General features: G+C 47.3%; 2 protein-coding genes across 12 annotated transcripts in view; one reads left to right on the top strand and one right to left on the bottom strand.

Moving 5' to 3' along the window:
• Positions 1-397: 397 nt before the first annotated feature.
• On the bottom strand, positions 398-14,450 carry ralgapb (Ral GTPase activating protein non-catalytic subunit beta). Of its 9 annotated transcripts, XM_053850009.1 has the most exons (32): positions 13,591-14,298; positions 12,769-12,989; positions 12,496-12,698; positions 11,829-11,995; positions 11,571-11,757; positions 11,290-11,421; positions 10,743-10,921; positions 10,269-10,337; positions 9,580-9,731; positions 9,041-9,275; positions 7,543-7,578; positions 6,691-6,892; positions 6,387-6,554; positions 6,208-6,322; positions 5,953-6,100; positions 5,794-5,858; positions 5,588-5,732; positions 4,866-4,996; positions 4,601-4,783; positions 4,382-4,530; positions 4,087-4,274; positions 3,906-4,009; positions 3,526-3,681; positions 2,884-3,093; positions 2,664-2,822; positions 2,396-2,561; positions 2,180-2,302; positions 1,978-2,114; positions 1,805-1,913; positions 1,635-1,713; positions 1,425-1,573; positions 398-1,349 (listed from the first exon to the last, which is right to left on the bottom strand). In XM_053850009.1, exons 2-32 carry the CDS (start codon positions 12,943-12,945, stop codon positions 1,156-1,158), a joined length of 4,617 nt encoding a protein of 1,538 aa, XP_053705984.1. In that variant the 5' UTR covers positions 12,946-12,989; positions 13,591-14,298; the 3' UTR covers positions 398-1,155. The 9 variants fall into 9 exon arrangements, with proteins under 9 accessions (XP_053705984.1, XP_053705985.1, XP_053705986.1 ...); XM_053850010.1 differs by lacking the exons at positions 7,543-7,578; positions 13,591-14,298 and adding an exon at positions 14,325-14,450; XM_053850011.1 differs by lacking the exons at positions 7,543-7,578; positions 13,591-14,298 and adding an exon at positions 14,325-14,450 and having other exon boundaries at positions 3,526-3,678.
• A 640-nt stretch (positions 14,451-15,090) lies between these two features.
• The window catches only part of hspg2 (heparan sulfate proteoglycan 2), a 63,565-nt gene continuing 56,434 nt past the window's right edge, over positions 15,091-22,221 (top strand). For 2 of the 3 annotated variants that reach the window (XM_053849119.1, XM_053849117.1), the window contains exons 1-2: positions 15,092-15,213; positions 15,543-15,917. In XM_053849119.1, the coding sequence (XP_053705094.1) occupies positions 15,858-15,917 (60 nt within the window). In that variant the 5' untranslated portion in view covers positions 15,092-15,213; positions 15,543-15,857. Of the gene's footprint in view, positions 15,214-15,542; positions 15,918-22,221 lie in introns of all 3 variants that reach the window. The other variant, XM_053849116.1, reaches the window with a different exon arrangement.

The following is a 22,221-nucleotide window of genomic DNA, read 5'->3' as shown; positions in this document are numbered from 1 at the left end:
TGCCGCAGCGGCACCTCACTGTGGACAGATTCACTGCTTGTAATGCTTTGCCTGAACATGTATATGGGTCGGTGAGGCGACTGAAGAGAGCACCAGCTGGGATCCGAAACATTCACCAGCTCAATGAAATATTCATGGTAAATGTGGAGAATGTTGACAGTCTGGACGACAGATACATTTGTGGTGGACACTTCCAGAACACTACCCAAACTGACTCTTGTTCATCCAGAAGAGACCAAGAATGATCTAACTGTGAGGAATATGATACAGGGAATGTGGTTAAACTCGTGTAAGATGACGTCAATATTGGAGGAATAACATCAGATCAGGTCAGATGCAGAAAACAACTCAGTAACAGCTTGAAGGAACAAGCAACGCACAGTTTGCACAGCAACAAAGACGAGATTTAAAATGTCAATAATAGTTTTAATTGAAGCATGTTACATTCAAAAACCCATGGGGATCCTCGCACACTCGCTCACACACCTCAGATGTGTCCAGTAATTGATTATTTGGCTAATATATATTTACACTTCATCCTTCTATACACCACAAAACCTTAAATATCAGCGACGCAAGTGTTCGATTGCAGGGGGGCGAAGGGGGGGCGAAAGGCTCGGCGTGATAAAAGTCACATGACGCTGCGTTCCAAGAATCTTCCCACAAACATATGTACAGGAAAGAAAGTTAAAATGTGCTCAGTGCGGACTTCAACACAACACGCAGGATGTGTTGCTCTTCTCCTCTGCAGGTGATTCAGTGTGGTCCAAGTTCAGTCTGCTACATTAACAACTGGTCTTTGAACGCATCATTAGCTGGAGGACTGCAGCAGTGTTGGCTGTCAGTTGTTCAGTGATCGGACGACATGGCCATCAAGCTCATGATGAGGGTCTGCAGCTAGGAAGAGAAAGTGAAGCGAGTTTGGCGGAAGACTTCAGAGGCTCCTGGACCTTTTCACGCGTCGTTCTGTTCAAAAGCTTCTTGCTCTCCGTCAAGGCAGCAGAGTTACCACATCTGTAAAAGGTCCTTCAAGAGTCTGATAATGGCAACATGACGCAAACATCGCTCTGGAGTCCAAGGCAGAGTTCGGATATAAATAAGAAACCGTAGAAATATAGAGTTTCTGATTGGCCAGTGTGAGACAGAGGGGCGGGGTTAGAGGTGGAGCCGGCCCTCTCCCACCTCGCGGAAGAGCGAGGTGTAGAACTCGGGCTCCAGCTGCTTGTTGCGGTAGCGCTGCACGATCTCAGTGATGCGCTGCTTCCTCCTCACGTGCGGCGGGTTGTATGAGTCGCTTTCCAGACGCTTCCGCCGGCACACGTTGATGACTGTCTGCCGCACCAGGAAGCCTGCAAGAGCACTGGTTAGTTTTCATCTGAAGAGGCAGAACCCTAAAACAGACAAGTCAGATGAGGAGAGGCTACCTAGCGCCCGGCGGCTGACCACCATGCCGTCCACCAGAGGGATCACCATCCCAAACTTCCCCACAGCTCCGTGCAGCCGGATCCTGAAGAGGCCCGTCTTCAGAGGCTGGATGAAGATGAGAGGAACGTCCTTCTCCAGTAAACCCGACCTGAGATGAACGAGATGTCAGCGCTGTGTTAGCCTGCTTCGCGTACCAGAGCGCTGCCTACCTGCAGGAAGTACTGTTGCTCATGCTGGCCTCCAGACCCGTGCTGGTTTCTGCCAGCAGATCCGACAGCGGGAAGTTTTCTGAGAGGATGAGAAACGTTGCTGTCAATCATCTTTCTAGGCATGAATATTTCATACGTGGAACAGTAGCTCAGAGCTTTGCTTTGCTCACCGATGTCATCGAAGCGCTCGACCCAGACCACAAACACCTTGGTCTCCGGGCCCAGAGGAGGGAAAGACTTCCCCGTCGACGACCTCTTGCTCTTCATGAGAGGACTCAGCTGCGGGCAGGAGTCACACCCTCAGTCATGAACCACAACCATTGCAGGGTTCCACAGACACTACCTTCTTGGCTGACTCCAGGTTGTCCGAGTGGTTGGGGAACAGCTCCAGAGTCAGGTTCGGCTGCTTGAGCAGTGTTGGCATGAGCTCCGAGTTGACGTCGGCCTCTAGAGTGGAGTCGCTGTGCACCGATGACTCTTCTGAGGGAGGAAACCACTCAGCATCTGCTTCTTTCTCACGGTTTAGTCAATCAGCCGCCACTAACCTGAGTTCTCCGAAAGTGACGGGACGACGAAGGCGATTTCGGTCAGTGCGTCGGCGTAGTACAGAACCTTCTTCTCGCCGTTGAAAACAGAGCCTCCAGTGTCTTCAGGAGTCACTGCTTCTTCTACAGGGACGTCACGAGAGTTGAGTCTGGAACCGTCCACGGTGACGTGCAAACACGAGTCATCAGCTTCTGCGCGACAAGACGCAAGCTCACCCGTCTGCTGGATGTCCTGATCAGAGCAGGAGTTCAGAGACCAGCTGGTGTACAGGTGACCCGTCCAGCCGGGGTGGCGCCCCACATCCACAGGCCAGCCCAAGGACATGAGGAACTCCAGGAAGTGGTGCTGGACACTCGCCGACGACTCCACGTTCCTTAGGATCTGAGCAGAACGTCGAACAGGAAGACTTCAGTTAGAAACAGGAAGCCTCACAGGTCCAGATGGCTGGCTGTCAGATTTGCTTGGGTCCTGACTGACACTCACCTCATGGCTGCTTTTCTGTCCAGCTCTCACGTAGAAGATGAAGACGGTGTCGAACGGTCGGCAGGGAAGCAGGTCCAGGTAGCTGATGTCGTCAAAGAACCCGGGCAAAGACGAGTCCAGGCCGATGAGGTGTGGAGGGAGGCGACTGTTGTTGGGCTCCTGATGGTGACAGACCACTCAGAGTCACTGCGCACAGGCTGCGTGCATCTGTTGTGCAAACCTTAAGTGCCTCCAGAGACAGAAAGCCGAAGTGAGAGAGGAAGAGCCGGGCCGTCTGGAACTCCTGCGCGGGCGGGGGAGGTTTGCAGTCGATCTGCGGGTCCGGGAAGGACTTGGACTTCCAGATTTCTCCACTGTTGCGCTCCAGCGAGTTCTCATACTCGATCTGCTTGCTCATGAGAACGCGCAGCTTCTCGTGTTGGATCTCCAGCTGCAGAGACGGAGGCAGACATGTTGAGCTTGTGTGCTGATAAGAGTCACCAGTCACCATAAGTCGCACCACAATCCCAGCGAGGAAGAGAGTCACCAGTGGCTAGCACCTGATTAGACAACCATCTGGAGAGCTTTCATTAGGCTCTCTGTCTCTCTTTCGCCATGGAGGACAAATTCTGTTGACTTATCCAGAGTTACTTCTTTGCGTAGATAACCTCTACTTCAGACCAGCACTCGGTGCTTTGAACCAGGACTTTAGCTGTCACCACCCGACACCACAGTGCGATTACAACAGGCCAACAACTCACGTGGCCGTTTGTGGCTCTGCACTCCTCCTGCCAGCCCAAACACACCTGATTTTGCACAACACACTGTAAACAGGCCGAACGGCTCTCCATTGGACCCCGAGACGCCAGGCGGAGTCGCTCACCTCTTTGCTGACGATGTCGTCCAGGTCTGGAATGCTGACGTCGGCTTTGACCAGCGGGATCTTATCCACCTCCTCTGGGAACGGTCTCTGCTTCACGTTGTACTTTATCCCCACGTCGTTGTTCGGTTTGGGACGTCCCTCTGGAGCGAACACCTGCTGCGAGCCAAGCAAGGTCACCCTTGAAAACGGGGTTCTAGTTTCATAGTTAGACAAAGATCTTTGCTTCCAAAACCACCAAGATATGCTCCATATTGTAACTTTAATATTACATTGTTTTCCTGTGACTGACCAGTTTTACTATTTGACTTTTGTTCAATTCTCTCTCAACTTCTCACACAACATTTATTTCCCCAATATTCAGTTCCCCACACTGCGCTCACCCTCTGATTGGCTCGAGCTCCTCTGGGCTGGTGGAAGAGCTGCATGGTCCAGGCGTGTCTTCCAGCTGTGCCTCTGATCAGAACTGTGACTGACGGACTCGGGTCTGTGTGGCAAATCAAACAGTTTCTTCGTCACACACTCGGGTCTTGAAGACTTGAAGCTGAGGGGAGGAACACCGACTCTGCTCGTTGCCCAGTGGCTGCTCCAACATGGCCAGGATGACCGAGTTGTCCAGGACGAAGTAGCGGAAGTTGCTGGCTCCTGTTGAGCTGAGTCTGGCATAGCGGATCAGGGTGTCTTCGTTCAGCAGGCTGCAGGTGGAGGCGGGCCCGCTGGGAGAGGGGAAGGCCCCCAGTACCTGCATGATGCTGAGGAAAGACCCAGCAGAAAGGCCATTTATCTCCCTCGACTGGGTCAAGTTGCATCCTCCCGAGCCTCTTGACAAGACACTCAGAGTCATAAATAACCAGCTCACCAGGACAAAGTGGCCTCGGCTGCTTCCTTCACCCTCATGGATGCAGGGTTGTGCTCCTTCTCTGCTTTGTGGCGGACCTCCTGCTCCTGTTTGGACTTACTGCCTGAGATTCCCAGCTCAACGATCTCCAACACTTCCATCAAACAATCCTGATTCCCAGGAGAAGTAGAGTCAGTCTTCGCCTGGATGAGCGTCCGAGGCTCTGGACTGTGTGCTCACCTTCTCGTCCAGCATGTCAGGATGCTCTGTCAGCCAGACACACAGGAACTGGAATGCGGCCACGATCATGGAATGCAGGTCCCTGGACTGAAGTGGGGCTGGACGGCTGCATTGGTACACAATGTATCCGCAGATGGAGACGACGGCACGCTTGCGGTCAGTAGAGTCCACTCCCACCTTGATCTGAACATTTGGAGTAATGTTAACGTTGGGCCAGGACCAGTCCTGCCTGGACTCAGCTTCAGAAGACAAGCATCTAGGTTACCTTGGCGAGTCCGGCCAGCAGCTCCAGCGCGGCCAGCGAGATGCTCATGTCCTGCTTCCACTGGGAGTTGAGCCGCTGTGTGACCAGGTGGATGCTGCGCACCAGCAGACCTGCCGCCGTATCTGAAAGAGCTAGACCGTATGACACCCCGAAATACCAAGCACCGGAGAGAGCAGAGCAAGAGCAGACAGATTGTCAGCAGCGACACAGCAAGACACAGAAGACACAGCAAACATGCTAAAGAAGTTCTTCAGGTAAGGCTGAGATAATCAACATCAGAGGTTGACTTTGTTTTACACTACTAATGCAAAAGGGCTCTGAGTTTCCTAAAGGTCGAGGCTGGAGTTACTATCTACAAGTGTGGTTCTCCCCCCGGACAACAGAAGGCGCTGTGATTGCCAGCTGGTGGTTCGGGACCCTAAAGTGGGTGGCAGGCCTATTCCAGGGAAAACAATAATCTGAAATGGCCACAGGGTCAGAGACTGGGCACAGGCTGAGGAGGAAGCTTGAGAGGGAACATGACAAAGATCAATCAGCCTTACTGAAGATTAGTCTCACAACATCACAGCAGATTCACCTACACAGACATTTGACCCAACGCTTCTTTACTCTGAAAACCACTTTAACCATGTTAGCTACGAGGGACAAGCAGAGGGTTCCACATGTGTTAGTACCAGCGTTCCACATGCCCTGCTGTGATCTGGACATCTCGTGTTTCTCACCGTAGTCTCGCAGCAGCGCCTGAGCTGGACGCTCACAGTCTGGGCTGGTGGCCTCGGTGCTGCCGCCGCTGTTGTAGCTGACGCCGCTGTTGCTTCGGCTGTGACTCTGACTCTTGACGGTCATGTGACTCCCGTCAAGGCTCCCCTACGAACATAGACATAGATATTGAGATGAGGCTCTGAACTGCACTTAAAATGGCTTATACCGTCTCCGTCTGCGTCCCAACGGACTCGAATAGCGCTGAGTCCTGAACGATGTGGAGCATCGCCCCTGAGAGAAAACAGAAAACAAATGGCTTCTATGAATATACTATGCATAGCATGTTAATATTTATGGTTGACGAAGGGAGTCATTTCGAGGGTACCTAGGATGAGCTGGGTGTTTGTGGGGTCTGTCTCTGTCTGCAACGCTCCGATCAGGACGTTGACCAGCCGAAGCCTGAGGGACAGGAATGAAACGGGCTGGTCGTGAGGCAGAACATCCTCTTCGTTGAACTTCCCCTCCAGCAGGACCTGCAGGCAGAAAACAAACTTGGTCCAGGTTTGCTTTAATACTGACTTCCTCTTTCTTGTGGCTACAGTCGCAGCGTTTCTCATCTGCTGCTTGAACAGGCCATTACCTCAGACTGTATGTTGCCGAAGTGATGGGGCAGCGGCAGCATGGCCAGCAGGATGTTGATGGAAGCTCGTCTCAGATCAGTAGGGTTCACATACATCTTGAACTTGGACAGCTCCCTGAAACCGTCGGACGCGTGACTCACTGGTAGCTTTGGAGTGAACGTGGGGAGAGGGTGCTCACCTGTCCGGCAGGATTGTCTCCAGTGCTGTAATGAAATAGGGAACAACCACATTTATGCCCTTGAGGTCGGTGCAGAAGAGAGAGGAAGAGTTGAGGATGATGGAGGCCAGGACCGGCCGGCAGATGAAGTCGGAGATCTGGAGACCCTGAATCAAAACCATGTAGAACCTGCAGACAGGCAAAGGCATTGATAAACAAGGATATTTTCTGGGGGGGAGAGACGATAGCATGGATGGGGTTGCATGACAAGGTTCTGACTGCAGCTATACATGACTTGAGCTCTGGAGTGAGCTGATATCATTACCTGGACAGATAAACCGGCAGGATCTCCTCTCCTGTTTTCTTGCTACAAAAAATGCGACAGAGAGTCCCGCAGGCTTCGGCTCGACCCGCTTCGTAGCTCTCCGGGAACTCATTGGCGTCAAACATAGGATTGGACACCATGGAGTCAGTGGACATTTGTGAGCCCTTTCTCCGCAGCTCCAGGCTGACCTGCGTGGCTATCGCTGTCGGGAGAACACACAGACAATGAAAGGACCTTGAGTAGAGCCTGGCGACCCGGGTCCATGCACGCACGGGGTCACAGCAACTTCATGATAGCTACTTGACACGTCCATACCAGGAAAAGAAAAGCAGCATAAGCACACTGAGGATCAAACACTCGTCTCAAAGCATTCAGTACGAGGAGTTCTGACACAAGGACTTTGCCTTCCTGGTTTAGTGCTTGTTAAGATTTGAGTGAAAAAAGCAGAATCCCTGTGTCAGCAACGTCGCTGTGGCAACCATGACCGTCACCCACATTCACATCATGCATTGAGGCAACAAACCAAACAAAATGAAGCTGACAGAACAACAAAAACTTGAGGGTGTCTGAAGCAGAATCAAAGGATTAGTGATACGCAAAAGGAAAAAGAAAAATAAACAAGGTGGCACGGACGTTATGATTGGAGACGACTGGTCAGTGGTGAAAATTCCATTCCAACGCCTTGAGAAGACGCTGAGCCAGAACGCTGATGAACTTTATCCAACAACGGAAACAATAATGGTCATGATGATGATGATGATGATGACGATGAAGAGGAGGAACTCAAACAGAAACTTTATCAAAGCAGGACAACTGGTTATGAAAATAAAATAAGCTGCCGATCCTACTTACAAGATTTATAAGAAAGAAGAATTTGGATAAAAGAGGCTGCAAGATAACAGAAAATAGTGGAGAGACACAAAATCAAAGCAGATCCAAAATTTGTTTTTGTATTTGGGCATGAAGCGTGATGGACTTTGACGTTACACCCGACAGGAGACACGACCAGGACATCATGACGTGACATCTTTTCCTCCAGACTGCAGTTTCTTCATGCATGACTCAGCATTTATCTAGCGGCAACTAACACACCCCCGGACGGTGTGTTTGGCTGCTAAACCTTCATTTCATCCACTGACTTCAGGCTAAAGATGGGTCAGTAGATCTCCCCCACCACACATCTGACAGGCCTCACTCACACCCCCTTTCCAGAGGTCTCAAAATCAGCACCACACACCAGTATATTCAGACTAAGTACAAAGAACAGGCGTCACAGAATGCACCATCTTCAAACCACCAGGAGGGAAGTGTCAGCCAGGACAAAAATAAAGAGGCTCACTCAGGTGTTTGGCGGAAAACTAGCAAGCTTTTCCACGACACCCCCACATTTCAAATATTCATTATTATAATATAATTAATTTAAAGTTACACTCATGTTAAATGACCCCGTCATGTTTGGAATCAGTGCATTGCTTATAAAAGGCGGCTCTGACTAGAATCAAAACAGAGGATGCAGAGACATATTGATTGGTAGGGCACTTTCAGTCACTTCAACAAACGTCATCATTCAGCGCAGGTCAGTGAGGATGAGTGGGGCTCTGTAGGGAGAGCTGATCCCAGTAGAGGGGGAGAAAGGAAGACTAAGGCTGGTAAAGAAAAGGCAAGGATCAGCTGGGAAGGAGGAGTCCAGACTGAGTGTTACTGATCCCAGCCATGGTTCTGTTTCACTCCAGTCCAAAGTCTAAGCATTTATGATTCAATCCAGAGGGAAGTCAGTACAGAACTTCAATCGATTCAGAAAACACAGCTCAGAACAACAAGCCAGCTAAAAAGTAATGGTCCAGTGTACCACAGGCTCAGACCTCAGCAGGTGTGTTGGGTTTGGCTAACAACTGACAATATTCTACACACCTTTTGGGAGTTTCAAAGATGCTCAGGTCAAAGCCATGTTTAATTACCACTGAATTACCTTCAAACGAATTACGTTGCTGCACATTAACACAGCTCCCCTTCATTTCACACAACAGCAAGTAACCCAGATGGCAAACATACCAGTCAGTAAATACAAATATTTGATGAGCATTCGCCCCAAAAATCAGAGTAGCGGTGTGGCTCCACTGTTTTTTGCTGGTTTAAACAGCAGTTGGATGTATATGGATTAGAATCTGATGAGGCCCACCAGACACGGAGACAGGTTTGAGCAAAACGGTGAGAAAAGGAAACAACATACCGACGACGTACGTTGAAAGTAACAGACACCAAAAGAACACAGAGAAACGCACTGATGAGCAGCAGTCAAACACCCACCTGCCCATGCACAAACGTGTCGCCGTACAGCTTCATGTCTTACCAGTCATGCTCGGGTCTCGACTCAGGCCACTGTGGAGCTTACAGTGGACCAGCGCGGCGTCGAAAAGCCACTGGCCAAACAGGTTTAGAATGCTGTTGACTTTAGGCCGTGCCGGCGCCGGAAGGGGCCGGGACTCCCAGCTGGTCTGGTTTGGGCTGGACAACAGTGTTGGAGACGATGACTGCTGCTGCTGCTGCTGCTGCTGGGAGGCTTTTGTCGGCTGGTTGCTGCTTCCCTGTGGAGGGTTAGAGACAAATGTCAGGGGGCGGCTGTAGGCACACAGAGAAACTCAAGTAGACAGACGGTTCACATGTTACAGCCAAGTGAATGGAACACTGAAATCAATGCGCTAAAATGATTGTTTTGCTGATTCCAAGTTTGGTTTAGGTCAAGTTCAGACAAACATTGACAGAAAGATTTGAGACAGAACATGATGGCGCTGAAGGAGCCATGTTTTGTTTCCCAAACACGTAGCCAGACTTCTTTTCCTGAGAAAACAGCCCTGTCACCTCAAGCCTGACACTTTGATGAAGACTTACAGTGGAGCTTTTGCTTGTCGTTTTGGTGACCACTGTGTGCCGGGGCTTTCGGTTGTGGGGGGGTGTGGTGTTCGTGATTGATGGGGGAGGCGACATGCTCATCCTGTTGACCGGTGTGGGCGGGGCGCTGTCGGACCTCGGACGGGAAATGCCTGTGAAGGGAAAGAATGACACATTAGGCGTTTGCAAGGATGAGCATCATTTTGCTCCGAAAGGAAGACAGAGGAGGGTTATTGTGCTGATTAACACCCCGATCAGAGCAAGAAGAGCTGCACGACATCAGACATACATTTCATCTGCCACTGAGTCCCACTCTAATAAAGTTCAGTCACAAACCAAAGCTGCGTCAGAAATGTCAAACTGTCATTGCTACTCAAAAAGTGAGGCCAGATATCGTGCAGCCCTGAGCACTCAGATTTTCAACACTACCACGAGTGACAATGCTTCAGCATGTGAGTGGATTATTAGCAAATTTTACAAACATGCAGGATAGTGGTTAGACACAAATCACATTGATTGACCACCATCTTGATTTTTTAGCACATGGATCCCCATCGTCCCTGATGAGTGTGTAACTGGGGAGAAATGAAACTAAGGCTCTTCATCGTTTGAGGAACCATGACTAAACCCCAGCAGGTAAATCTCGTCACCATCAAACCATCTCATTACTGCCTTGCTGGGGTCTGTACCATGAGAGAGCAGCGCTGGCAGGTAAGAGAACGCCCTCTCCCGTACCAATTTCTTTTCAACAGACACACCTACAGTGGAAGAAGAATACACACCGAGCTTTCAAATACAGTGATCAAGAATCTTTACTCATAAATGACAATGAACTAGTACGAACACTGAATGAGAAATAACAAACTTGAACACAGAACAGAACAACTTCTGTGTGTCAATGACTTTGTTGCAGGTCTTACGACTTCAGCTATGGAGATTATTTCTTCATTTAATGGAAATGTTGAGCACAAAACACAGGGGAGCACAAAGGCATCGATGGCTGACATTAGGAACAAGTCTGTTCCCTCGCATCAGAGATGAGTTTTGGGGCTGTATTTTAGCAAGTACAGATGTTATAAAAGTATGCGCAACATGATTCATAGCGTCATGTGGTTAAAACATCTGCCTCCCCGAACACTGAGCATTGCTGAGCCTGTTCTTACCCAGGAAGGCATCCACCAGGCAGCTGACCCCCCTCATGGCCCGGAAGAAAATCTGTGGAAGTTGCTTGAGACAAGGATGCAGCACCACTTCCTGCGGGATGCCGCTGGGGTTGAGAAATTGTTCCTGGAACTTTGGAGTGGTGCTCACTATGGCGGGGTTGCTCAGGTCCACGGGGTTGCTGCAAGAGCCGTAGAGAACTGTTTCAAAACCAGTCAACAGCACCTTTACAGAAGGGTTACTTCATCACAATTCACAAGGACTAAAATATCGCTGAGGCTTCTAAGGATCAGAGTGAGCAGGGAACCAGAGTAACCAAGAGATATGAATCGGTATTACTTGCACCACTGGTTTCAGCTGCAGTCAAAAGCATCTAGCTGACTGTGCAAAATGCTAAGAAGGAAATGAAGGCCAAAACAACTGATCACAGGAGAAAATCAAAGCCTCCTCAGCAGAGGCCAGCGTTGCACCTTTGAATCCCTAAATATCATTTGTTTTTTCCATGTAAATATGTCCTCCCCACTGAAGGAAGTCATTCACTTGACACACCTGAGCATGTGGAGGAAACGGTACCAAGTCTGGGCCACACAGTCGTTGTCCATCTCAATGGGAATTAGGTTTGCGTCCTCATCTGGGACTTTGAAAGGCGGGAATGATGGCCCATGGGTGAAACGTAAAAGTCTGGTTCAGAGACAGGAATGAACAAATCATCAACAACGACACTCGTGGGCAAGGCAGCAAAATGTGCTGATGAATACATTGTTTACAGCATCTTGACACATTCTAACATCTGTGCATTTGAGACAGACGACAGCTGAGGTGTTACGAACCTGGAGGTCAGTGCACATGCCACACGGCTCCACTGCTCTACCACAGGCGGGTGGTGTCGCCAGTTAGCCAGCATCTCTCTTGCAGTCTTCCAGTACGGCGGTGTTGGGAAGCAGCGTGCACATGCTAACAGCCAAACCTCAAAGAGCACCGCCATCAGTTTCTCTGCCAGTTTCTCCGCTACGCCAACTGGAACACATGGTAGTATGAAATCACGGCTGAAGTCAACTAGAATGGACATAGGGTGGAGCAGGAAGCACCTCCGACTGTGGGCGGGGCCAGCAATGTGTCGTTGATGCGGAGCAGGAAGAGCAGTAGCACCTCCCAGGTTTCCCTCACCATGGCAACCGACTCTCTGGCCAGCTTCTGGACTGCAGTCAGAACCTGCTGGCAGAGTCTGATGTGATTCAGACTGTGTGGTTCTGGCCTGTGTGGAGAAAAGGCAGAGCATCACAACAATAATCCCACGGAATCATCAACTGCAAACAGCTTGACTACCAGCAACAACACAGACGCTTACAGCACATCATCAATGAGCAGAGAAGCTGATGTGCAGGTGGCTGTATACGGCAGCTGAATTGCAACAACGTGCAAATCCGCAAGTTTAAAAGTGTGTAACTTATTGACATTGTTAAGAGCATGCAAAGCATTTGAATGGGAGTGCCACTGACGCTAGTAAGTGATGCAGGAAGTTGTAAAATAAGTTGGCCTTGGAAATGATGGTCTTTGCATTCAGCTACATCAGTAGTTGTGGTGAGATGTGCAGTCATGCTGACAGAAGAGGCTTCCACAAAGATAGTTGTAAGAGGAAGTAACATCACGACTGTCAGAAAGGTGTGGAGGACTACTGGTCAGAGGTAGCTGCTAGAGGAGGAAGGAGGACGGGAATGAAAGCAGTAGCAGTTCTAAAGAGGAGTTGTGACGTACCTTGGCACAAAAACGTTGTACAGATGTTTAAGGATGGTCTGGACGTACATGTTGGGCTCCCTGACAACTGGCTGAGGCATAGAGTCCCGCGGAGACACCAGAGCCATCATCCAGTCAGTGTACACATCCACGCACAGCTTGACAGTGTCGCCCTCCAGAGGAAGCGTGAGACCATAGCAAAGCACCTCCATGGTCCACTTCACCTGCAGGCAAAACAAGGGAATTTACAGCAGACTGACTCTTCAGCCTGCCAGACATGAACCATCAGCACACCTCCTTGTCTGTCTTGAGGATGTTTTCTGTGGCGACGGGACTCACAGCCGTGCCCAGTGGTTTGACCACAGCATTTGCCACTTCGGTGCCCACAGTGTTGGGGTAGGTGTGCAGAACACTCAGGTGGCCCTGGTCACTCTGCACCACCAGCTGCAGCGAGCGCCACTCGGAGTACATGGTGCCCACTTCTACTGGACTCTACTTGCACTTCCTGCTTCCACCTGCACATATGTACACGTTTAGAGCAGCAGTCATGAGCAACTCCACTTTGACCTATGTGTTCACAGATAGGAAGTGAATTCAGGAAATGTTTAAATGTGAAATGTACAGAGCATGTGCATATGTTGCATCCATTTTAAAGGTTTCAATTTACCTCAGCCAGCCTTTCAGCATTAATATCTTGGAAAGAAGGATTACTTCTGTTCATATCTGGACCACTGCTGTTTAACATTGGGAAATATAATTCCACATATCAGTGCTTTAATATTTTCTTCTCACATTATGGGGAGACTGAAAAGGAGCAGAGTGGGGAACAATTTTGGATCTCTTATTACCACTTTTCCAAAAGGTAGTTGTGTGTAAGCTTGTGTCTGTGTGAGGTTCTTTATGCATGTTGTGTATTACTATAGGTAATTTTTTGGCCATAGTCAGTCAGTCATCTTAGTATTACGGTCAGTCTTTTTTAGTGTTACTTCTGGCCTTTGAAGTCTCAAGAACAATCTTGGAATTGTTTTGTCAAATACACGTTCTTGAATGATGACAATGATTAAATGTGACAAGACTGAAGTAAGAAAACTTGCCATTTTAATGGCATGCGGTTACCTCTTCTTTTGAATGTTGGCGTTTCATGACGTTAGTGTTCTGTAGTTATTTACAATCATACCGCTGGTTTTCATCTCGTCACCACTCTGTTCTGTGTGATCATGACTTCTAACCTTGGAGCCTGTTGAAGTTGAACTCAAGCACTACAGTGACAGCAACAGTAGTCCGCAATAACCCTTGTTTTACGTTATTTCCCGAAAACAAGCCTCACTTGTCAATCATTCATTCTGGAGTGTTTAGAAGCGGTGTATGCTAACATGGCACTTCCTCACCGGAAAACGTTTCAATTGAGTAAAAACCATTGTAAATGAAGTTCAACAATCCCACGGTTGTGTCGATGACAAATCGATAACATGAGGCGACAAAATCCATTGTTAAATAGAGGGTCCGAGCCAGAAACAGCCCAATAATCGCAAGCAGGAAACGGGAAGCTTCGGAAGCCCAAGGCTAGCTCGGCGATGGCACCTAGCTTGGACATGAAATCACGAGCCACACTTATTTATCAAGTGTGGTTCATTGCTATTTATCACACAGTATATTGCGTAAACAAGTATTTAGTATGTTTCTTAAACTTGTCAAACGGCGTTTGAAGGGATATCCTGCTGCTAACAAGTGTAGCTAACGCTAGCCCGTTCGTTGACGTTTGCTGCTGTCATATGCTGCTCGCAGACAAACTTTGATGAAAGTCGCTGCCGTTTGCAACCTTTTAAAGAAATAAAGATTCGCGTGTTTACCTGGACAGGTTGGAAAGGCTGTCATAACAGAAGTGCTTGTCTGCAGCTCCAGTTAAACCAAAACAGCCTCCATCTTTGCAATGTCAAGACTGGAAATGCCCAGACCGCAACTCGCAGATCCACGACACCTGGAGGCGGTAGTCTCTAACTGCAGTCAGATCATTCCCCAAAACGTTTCCAATTCAATGGTTAATACGAGAAATATTGATTTTAACACGAATCAAGGAAATATTATATTATATTATATTATATTATATTATATTATATTATATTATATTATATTATATTATATTAGTCCCACAATTACCTGTGACGAAGTAACATTCGGGAACCTTTCTGCGCCACGGCATCCAACCCTCAAAACCTAACGTGTCTCAACCTGGAACTCGTGTTTGATCCTGCACACTTGAGAAGGAAAAGCACAGCTCTGCATGGGACTGGAATGAAACAAAAATAGCAATAATGTGTGCCAAACATTAGACACATGACCAGGCTATTACATTTACCTGTGCATGTGACCTGATTTTCTTTTAAATGAATAAATTTGTTAATTACTTAATCTGAGCTTTGAATTGTCTGAACTCCTTTAAAAACGAATTAATTAATTAGTTCAGAGTTGTGATTCGCCACGCCGTGCGTTTACGGTGACGTCATTACGCACCGTCTTCTTATTGGTTGATCAACCTAAACTTGCCGCTTTGACGTTTTTGGCGGGAAACTAACGTGAATATTAGACGTTTTAGTTTAATTTTTAAAGCCTGCAGTGGCTGGAGGCGGAGAAGAAACTCTGTTGGATCTACAAAGTAAACGCGGGTGTTAGAAGAAGAAGCCTCAAATCTAGGTTGAAACCAGTTCCGAGGAGCGCAGCCATTGGTGACCGGCAGCTATGGTGAGTGCGAAATTTCATTTTCAAATCGTCATTGTTCCATGTTTTGCACGAAGTCATTATACGATTCAGTTATAAATCCATTCTTTTTTTAAATCAGGTGAATCTCAATGAGATTTGAAACCTTTCAGAACTCTAGCAGTTACAGCCAACACACATTAAAATGTATTTTAAAATAAAAAAAATATATATATATCAAACTAAGAACAATCTTGAAGAGTATTATCAAATATAATACAATGTAATTCAATATGGTTAGCGTGCAGTTCCGTATGAGTCCATTGCGTGGCGCCAGTCTCTCGCCAAGTTGAACTTTCTCCTTTCACTCCCAGATTTCCATTCCGCCTTTTCTCTCCGTCCCGGTCCAGAACTCCACTGTGACTCGCCGGACTTAACTCAGCACAAGACAAGTCGGAGTGTGGTAAGACTCACTGTTCTATCCGACATCTATTCACAATCCCAAGGATTTTGGAGTTTCACCTGTTGATGAAGACCCGGCGGCTCGGTGGGACCAACAGGAGCCGAGCAGAGAGACGAGAAGTCGGGGAGGGTGCAGAGCTCACGCCGCTCCACTGACTCGGAGGAGCGACGGACCACGGTCTCCCCTTCCTGCCCAACAGACACAGCCTGTGCTGGGGTGAACCAATATGGGCTTCTCGGTGTGTGGACTTACCCTGTCTCTGGTGCTCACCTGCCAGCTGCTCTCGGTGAGTTTGCCTGTACATTATGAACTTTATTTTGCTTGGGAATTCATTGATTTCAATCTCTAAGCAACTCGATCACACTTCGTCAGATTCTTTAATTCTTTATTTGACATATAAACTCTCATCCCTGCTTTTTTATTTGTACCAGGTAGTTCACATATAAACATGACGAGTTTAAAAAAAACTGTTTTCATTCATAGCAGTGCATCACAATATCTCCAAGCATCTTTGAATAATCAGTGTTGTTCACTGTTACATGTGTCAAACACTATCTGCACTTGATGCATCCATTTTAGGTGAAAAGGAGTCCATGTAAAGGTTCAGTATATTTATAATAAGAGTCACAAGAGGCTCGGTAATGAGAAGATGACACATTAGTGCTGGTAAGAACGGATTCCAGCTCAGAATAGGTTTTTTTTAAGTGATATGACAAGCTGGAACTCGCTGTTGAGTGAAGCCGGTCTAAGTTTGTCCACAGAAACAAGCTATTCATAGTTTCTCCTTCTCGAACTGCCTGCTTGTGTTCCTGCACTCGTGTGGGGACTTTTGCTGCTTGTTTTGTTTGTGAAAGTTCCATATTAAAAGTCCTGTTAAGTTCTGGAATAGACTGTATTTAAGTGACCGGTTTATCAACTAAAACAATGAGGAGGAGAAGCAGTTGAATAGTTTTTCTTTCATTTGCGATTCATATTAGAACTATTTGATGAGTTCCTGATGACACATTGGTGTCAGCAGCACAACCTGTGTAATTTATGTAACTGTTCTTGGTGGCCCCAACATTCTCTTACATACCCCCTCATGGTCCGTCATCTACTCATCTTTAACATCTCTATCAACTCACGTGTCAATGCAGCCAATGCTTGTACTTGTGATCTCCATGTTTTGGATAATGTCAGTCACTAACTTCAGCGCTGGCAGATTTCTGTCGTGAATGATCTCCACAGAGAGATTTTGTGCTCTAGGCCATTAGATTGTACAATGCCACACTGATGCCTTTCAATGCCAGTTGACCACTAGTTCTGCTTCAATTCTGTCTTGCACTTCTGCTTCCAGAAGGTCTTTCATGGTGTCCATGTCCAGTAATGATTGATGTGCCTGCGTGTGTGAGCAACTGAATAAAGTTTACTGCTGCATTCACTATTTTCCGATCTGAAGCTGAGTGGGCTTGAGTGTAAATGTGTTGTTGCTCAAAGTCTGGGAGGAGATTGATTCCCTCTCTGGTTTACGTCTGCTCTCCCTCCTCCATGCCCTTCAATACATGGATCCGTCATGGCTGAAATATTCAGTTGATTTGAGCTTGCGCCAAAAGAAATATGATTTAACTCCTCATCATTTCTCAAAACTGTCATCACTTTAAAACCCTGCGGTGAATGTCTGTGATCCATCACCTGGAGATCGGCAGAGAATTGTGTCGATATCATTGATCCCCGGCAGTTTCGGGGCCCCGACGACACCCACCTCTCGCTGCAACACGAGATGAGACGTGACTGACTTTGTGGCAGAAGGACAACAATTGTGATATAATTGAATTATCTGGATCCAGCAGCATCTGTTTTTTAGTTTACGGCTGTGCACCCCAGCAGGCAGTGGGGGCTTGATTCAATTAAGAACTTGAACGAGTTTTTCTGCTGTGGAATGCAAGCGTGAAAGCTATAAATAACAATGTCATGAATGTATGCCCGACAGTAGAACAGAACCATGATGGTTCTCAGTCTTCCACGTTTTGATAGTTTGGTATCATCCCTTGCTGTTTGTCCGCGGGCATTTGCAGTTGGTGTCAGAACCCCTTTGAGGTGGACCTGTAGGCCAAAACATTCCTGCAGAGCAGTGAACTGATCGCTGAGTACCGCAGATGGTTGCCACTTGTCCGTCGCTCTTTAAACTTGCCTATGTTGCTCTTCATCTTTTGATTAGAAGACCAGGCTTCCAAGCTCACTGTCACCAGTAGCTCGCCCAGCCATGCAGCAGTTTCTTCTCTGTTGCTGATGCTTTTTTACCTGCATTCTAGTGGTGCACCCGCAGGATCTAACTCAGGTCACCAAGTCATGTTTACGGTTCTCGCTTTGTGCAACACTGCGCTGAAATTGAGTCACTTCAAAATTGTTTGACACTATTTCACAACTCATATATGTGTGCGTTGTTCCAGAGGCTTGTCGGTGACCCTTCGACTCTCAAGAGAGCAGCTGTCGGCTCTCCCTCGCTGCTAACCAACCCAGCCCAGTGTTAACGCTTGGGACAGTTTCATTTTGCAGGTCTCAGGTTTATGCTTCACTAAAGGTCTGAATGTGACTTCATATTTGGTGCGATACACTTTAGTCAGGGCGGGGCGGAAACACAACTCCAGTGAAGAGTTAAGCTTGCATGCTGGTAGGTCTTTCTTTGTCAGCTACCTGGTGTTTTAATTCCCATTCAAAGTCGATGAGGAGTTGCAAAGCACCGTGGTGCAAACTCCACTCTATAGTTTGAACAGTAGGGAAGGGAAGCCCCCCAGCCTCCCACCGCCCCAGACCCATTCACATAATTGCTTGAAGACTGGGCTCAGTAAACATTGCATTGTTGAATTATTGCCCCAGGAGAGAAGCCATGATGGCCGCCGGCACAGCGCTCCACTGAAGTGACTCCTCGAGCACATATGGACCGCAGGCCGGCTGCTTGTTGACTCTGCAGTGAAGTGTGACTGTGGACGGTAAAGAGGTCAGGGAAGTGTTTCACAGCTCAGCGGTGGCACATGGAGATTTATTGGCCAGAGCTGTGTGGTATTGTGTGTTGTTTTGTGTCGAGAATGCAGTGATTATAAGCATCAAGAGGTGTTCAGGTCTCAGGTGATGACCAGCCTGTCCAGCAGGACAAAAGTCTTTGTAAAATAGTTGGCAGGAACTATGTTCGCTCGGGGTTTTGCTCCTCAGATACTTGGTTTGAAATGTCTGACTGTTCCAGGGAGGAGGTGGGTTGGTACCAGAGTGGAAGATTAACAGTGGAGAGCACAGTTAACAGATACTTTGTCTCTAAAGTTGGGCGTGAATGTTCATCATTCCGCTCCACCTCCCCTGAGGGCAATGCAGCCTCCAAGAGCCTCGCTTCCAAACCCTGGTCAAGGCAGCACTGGAGTCTGATCTGAGAGATGAGCATTCAACTTTTACTTGAGTTTCCAAGCCTCACAACAGAGGCAGAGTCTGCTCATATTTTGTTTAGGGTAACCTCAGGAGATTATGGATGGATGGACGAAGCAGGAATCTCACGGACCCGTACGGATGGAATGCACATGAGGGATTGAGTTTCATGATCCTTAAAGATCAGTCAAATGCTTTAATAGTTTAGTTTAGAACCCGAACACACCCAGACACACTCAAACTAATTTCCTCTCACAAAGCAGTGTGGGCCTGAGCCGCACTTTCATGCACAACCTGGCACCCGTGTTGGGCTGAGGAGCCGACTGCAAACACAGCTGCGGCTCAGCTGGTGCAGGAGCGGCAGCGCTTGAGCGTGTGCGGACTTGACTGCACATACTCGCAGTGCAGCGCCTGTTGTAACTGGAGGCCAGGTTTTTCAGCTGCGGGATGGCTGCTGTTTCACACCTCTGATGGCTACCATCCGACTTTGCCTGTTTCTGGAAACGTCACTCTATTACTTTAACAGTACACCTAGTTAAACCATGTTAAATGTTAATTCTGGAAAAGAAAGTTTTGAGTAGACAGCCACACACAACGCCGTGACAGAGAGTAACAAGATGAACTTGGCAAAGCAAAGTTGGTAGCGGTGGTTCTTTTGCTCTACCCTGCAGTGCTTGATACATACCAAGATGAAGTGTGTAAAAGCACATCACAGCCTCTGATACCCTAAGTCCACCATGCCCACAATCCACATTTTTCACATTCAGCAGAAGAAATCTGGTCAAAAGTTGAGCGTTTAAAGCAGAGCCCCCTTGGCCAAACATACTACGACTATATATCACTCCTCATTCCAGTCTTATGAAGCTACAGGTGCAATAAAGCCGTCAGAGTTCACTGCAAGGTCACTGGATGACTCGAGGACAGCAACACAACCAATAAACAAAAGAGGCAGAAGTATTTGAGGGCAGAAAATCACAAGTTTCAGATTTTGCTCATCTTCACTGATGCTTCTCTAAACCGATTAGGCATACACAAGTTTGCATACAAGACTGTGGCCTTATACACCGACGCTGTTTAACACAAATCAAATTCACATTTATTGTTTTCTGTAGATTAGATTTTCCTTCAGCCAACTTGTATCAGGCTTTGTTCTGTTGTTAAAATAGAATAATAGTAGGTTGTAGTGCAGTTAAATGACATTTTGCTTTCAATCAAAATTCATTTTCCGCAAATATTGTCACTTGTATATTTGAAGTGAAGTAGACAAAAAAATCAGCTGTAAGATTGTTCAGAAATTCTGAAATGTGGTGTGATGAGTTGAGCTCCAACACCAGCACCAGTTAAATGAATGGTTCAGGAGGGGACCAGAATTCCTTTTTACAATGTGAAGAATTACAACATGCTACCCAGGTGAAGCAAGTTTGAACTTCATTTCTTTCTATTAAAAGGTGTACACTGATCATCGTGTTTATTGTTTTTGCTGTCTGAGTTCATGTCTTGGTGCAGCCTAAAGATTTGTTCTCCTTCAACAAGGTTAACGTCCAGCTTTTTATTATAGATTCTAATTTTCACTAGAATTTCCTGATCAGTTTGATTAAAAGTGGTTGGTTGACAAACTTGTTTTGGTTCTCTGTTGTGATTTCAAGTCTGCTATCACTTAGTGGCCCAAACTGTGGTCTTGTTACTTCAGGATTCTGGTTCCTCTGTGACCGTCGGTGTGGTGCAGCAGGCGTCAGAGCGTCATTGAAATGCTAAGTGGACTGTATTCCACATCCTCTGTCAACGTCTGGGCTTTTGTCTCAGCATCGATGTGAAGTGGCTAGCTCATTCTGCTCTCTTTGTCCTACTGATGGGCGTGGCTGCCCTTTCTCTGGACAAAATGGATTTGTTTTCTGCTCATCTCTGAAGGAATCACTGTTGACCCTGACCCCGCGGGTGTCTTATGAACTATTACAGGCTCCACTTCTGCTCCTGGACATGTCTCGACCTGCCTCCAGTTTGCATCTTGAATCAAACATCAAAAGCGGTTTAATGTTCCAAGAGGGAGGAAAACAATTATGTCTGTGGACTCGGGTCCGTCTGTCTGGTTTTTGAGGAATTGTGTGTTGCACAATTGTGTGTTGATGAGTTACAGCAAACTCAAACATTAACAAGCATGAGAGACCCAACAAGACATCGCTCTCTACAACCTCTTCAGCTTCTTAGGTTTGCAGTTCCACAGTCCAACAATGGAAAGAACAGTTGTCTTGATCAGCAAAATAACTCAAGAAAGAAAATGTTAGTGGAATTAGAGACGTATGCAGCAGTATGTCCAAGTATCAAGGATGTATAAAGTATCTGACTTCAAATGTGACAATATCACACTTTGCACTTTATAATATTATTTCTTTCTAATTTATTGTGATATGTTGTGTACAGAGCATGTTACAAACACAATTTCCCTTGGGATTCATGAAGTTTTTCTGATTCTGATATTTGAGCACATTGATATTTTCTTACTCCCCCATATGGCAGATTGAAATTCAGATTTGTTTTGGATACATGTACAACTATTAAGAGTATAACAACAGTGTTCTAAAATGTGTTTTTTGTGTCAGACTGCGTCACTCAGGTGAGAGGACTTCTCTTCCCGAAATCACTGCTTTTAAAGACAAATCTTTCCGATGATCATGCCGATCATGTCGGCTCTTGAACATCTAGCTCCACGTGCGGCTCACTGGGAGGTGAGGTGTGACGCCAGTATTGACTGTTTTGGCGCCTCGGAACAACCTGAGGCGTCGTAGCAACGTTGGCCAGTCTCCAAAGATGGTCCATCTTGGCTTCAGTCACAAGCCAGGCGTGTTAGAACTGGAGATACAAAATGATTTTGTGGAGCGCTGTCATGTCAGGTCCTCGACTGATGTCAGCTTCAGCGTCACGTTGGTTCGGGGGAACATTTGTATGGCAGGTGGATTTCAGGCAGATAAAGGTACAGTATACCACTTCTGCTGGTTCTAGTTCCCCCCGCGTCAGTCTCTGGAGGACACCTCGGCGGATCTGCTCTGTGTTATCACAGCAGCTCTTTTACTGCAAGACATAACAAGCTACTTTTCTGATGGGATCCTGCTTTGTCTGTGATTTTCCATCCATCCACCCTCTTTGAAGTTCTTTGAGGAACGTGTTAGACTGTGCAAGGTGCTTTGAAATTTTCATTTTTG

This window comes from Synchiropus splendidus, chromosome 18 (genome assembly GCF_027744825.2).
Source record: "Synchiropus splendidus isolate RoL2022-P1 chromosome 18, RoL_Sspl_1.0, whole genome shotgun sequence".
NCBI classification, from domain to species: Eukaryota; Metazoa; Chordata; class Actinopteri; order Syngnathiformes; family Callionymidae; genus Synchiropus; species Synchiropus splendidus.
This window is presented reverse-complemented; position numbering and strand designations above follow the sequence as displayed.

Coding starts and splice junctions, on each gene's coding strand:
- ralgapb (XM_053850009.1), bottom strand. CDS start 12,945: ATGTACTCCGAGTGGCGCTCGCTGCAGCTGGTGGTGCAGAGTGACCAG. Junction 2,823..2,883: donor TGTCTCTGGAGGCACTTAAG/GTTTGCACAACA, acceptor TGTCACCATCAG/GAGCCCAACAACAGTCGCCT. Junction 2,303..2,395: donor TCAGGACATCCAGCAGACGG/GTGAGCTTGCGT, acceptor ACGTCCCTGTAG/AAGAAGCAGTGACTCCTGAA.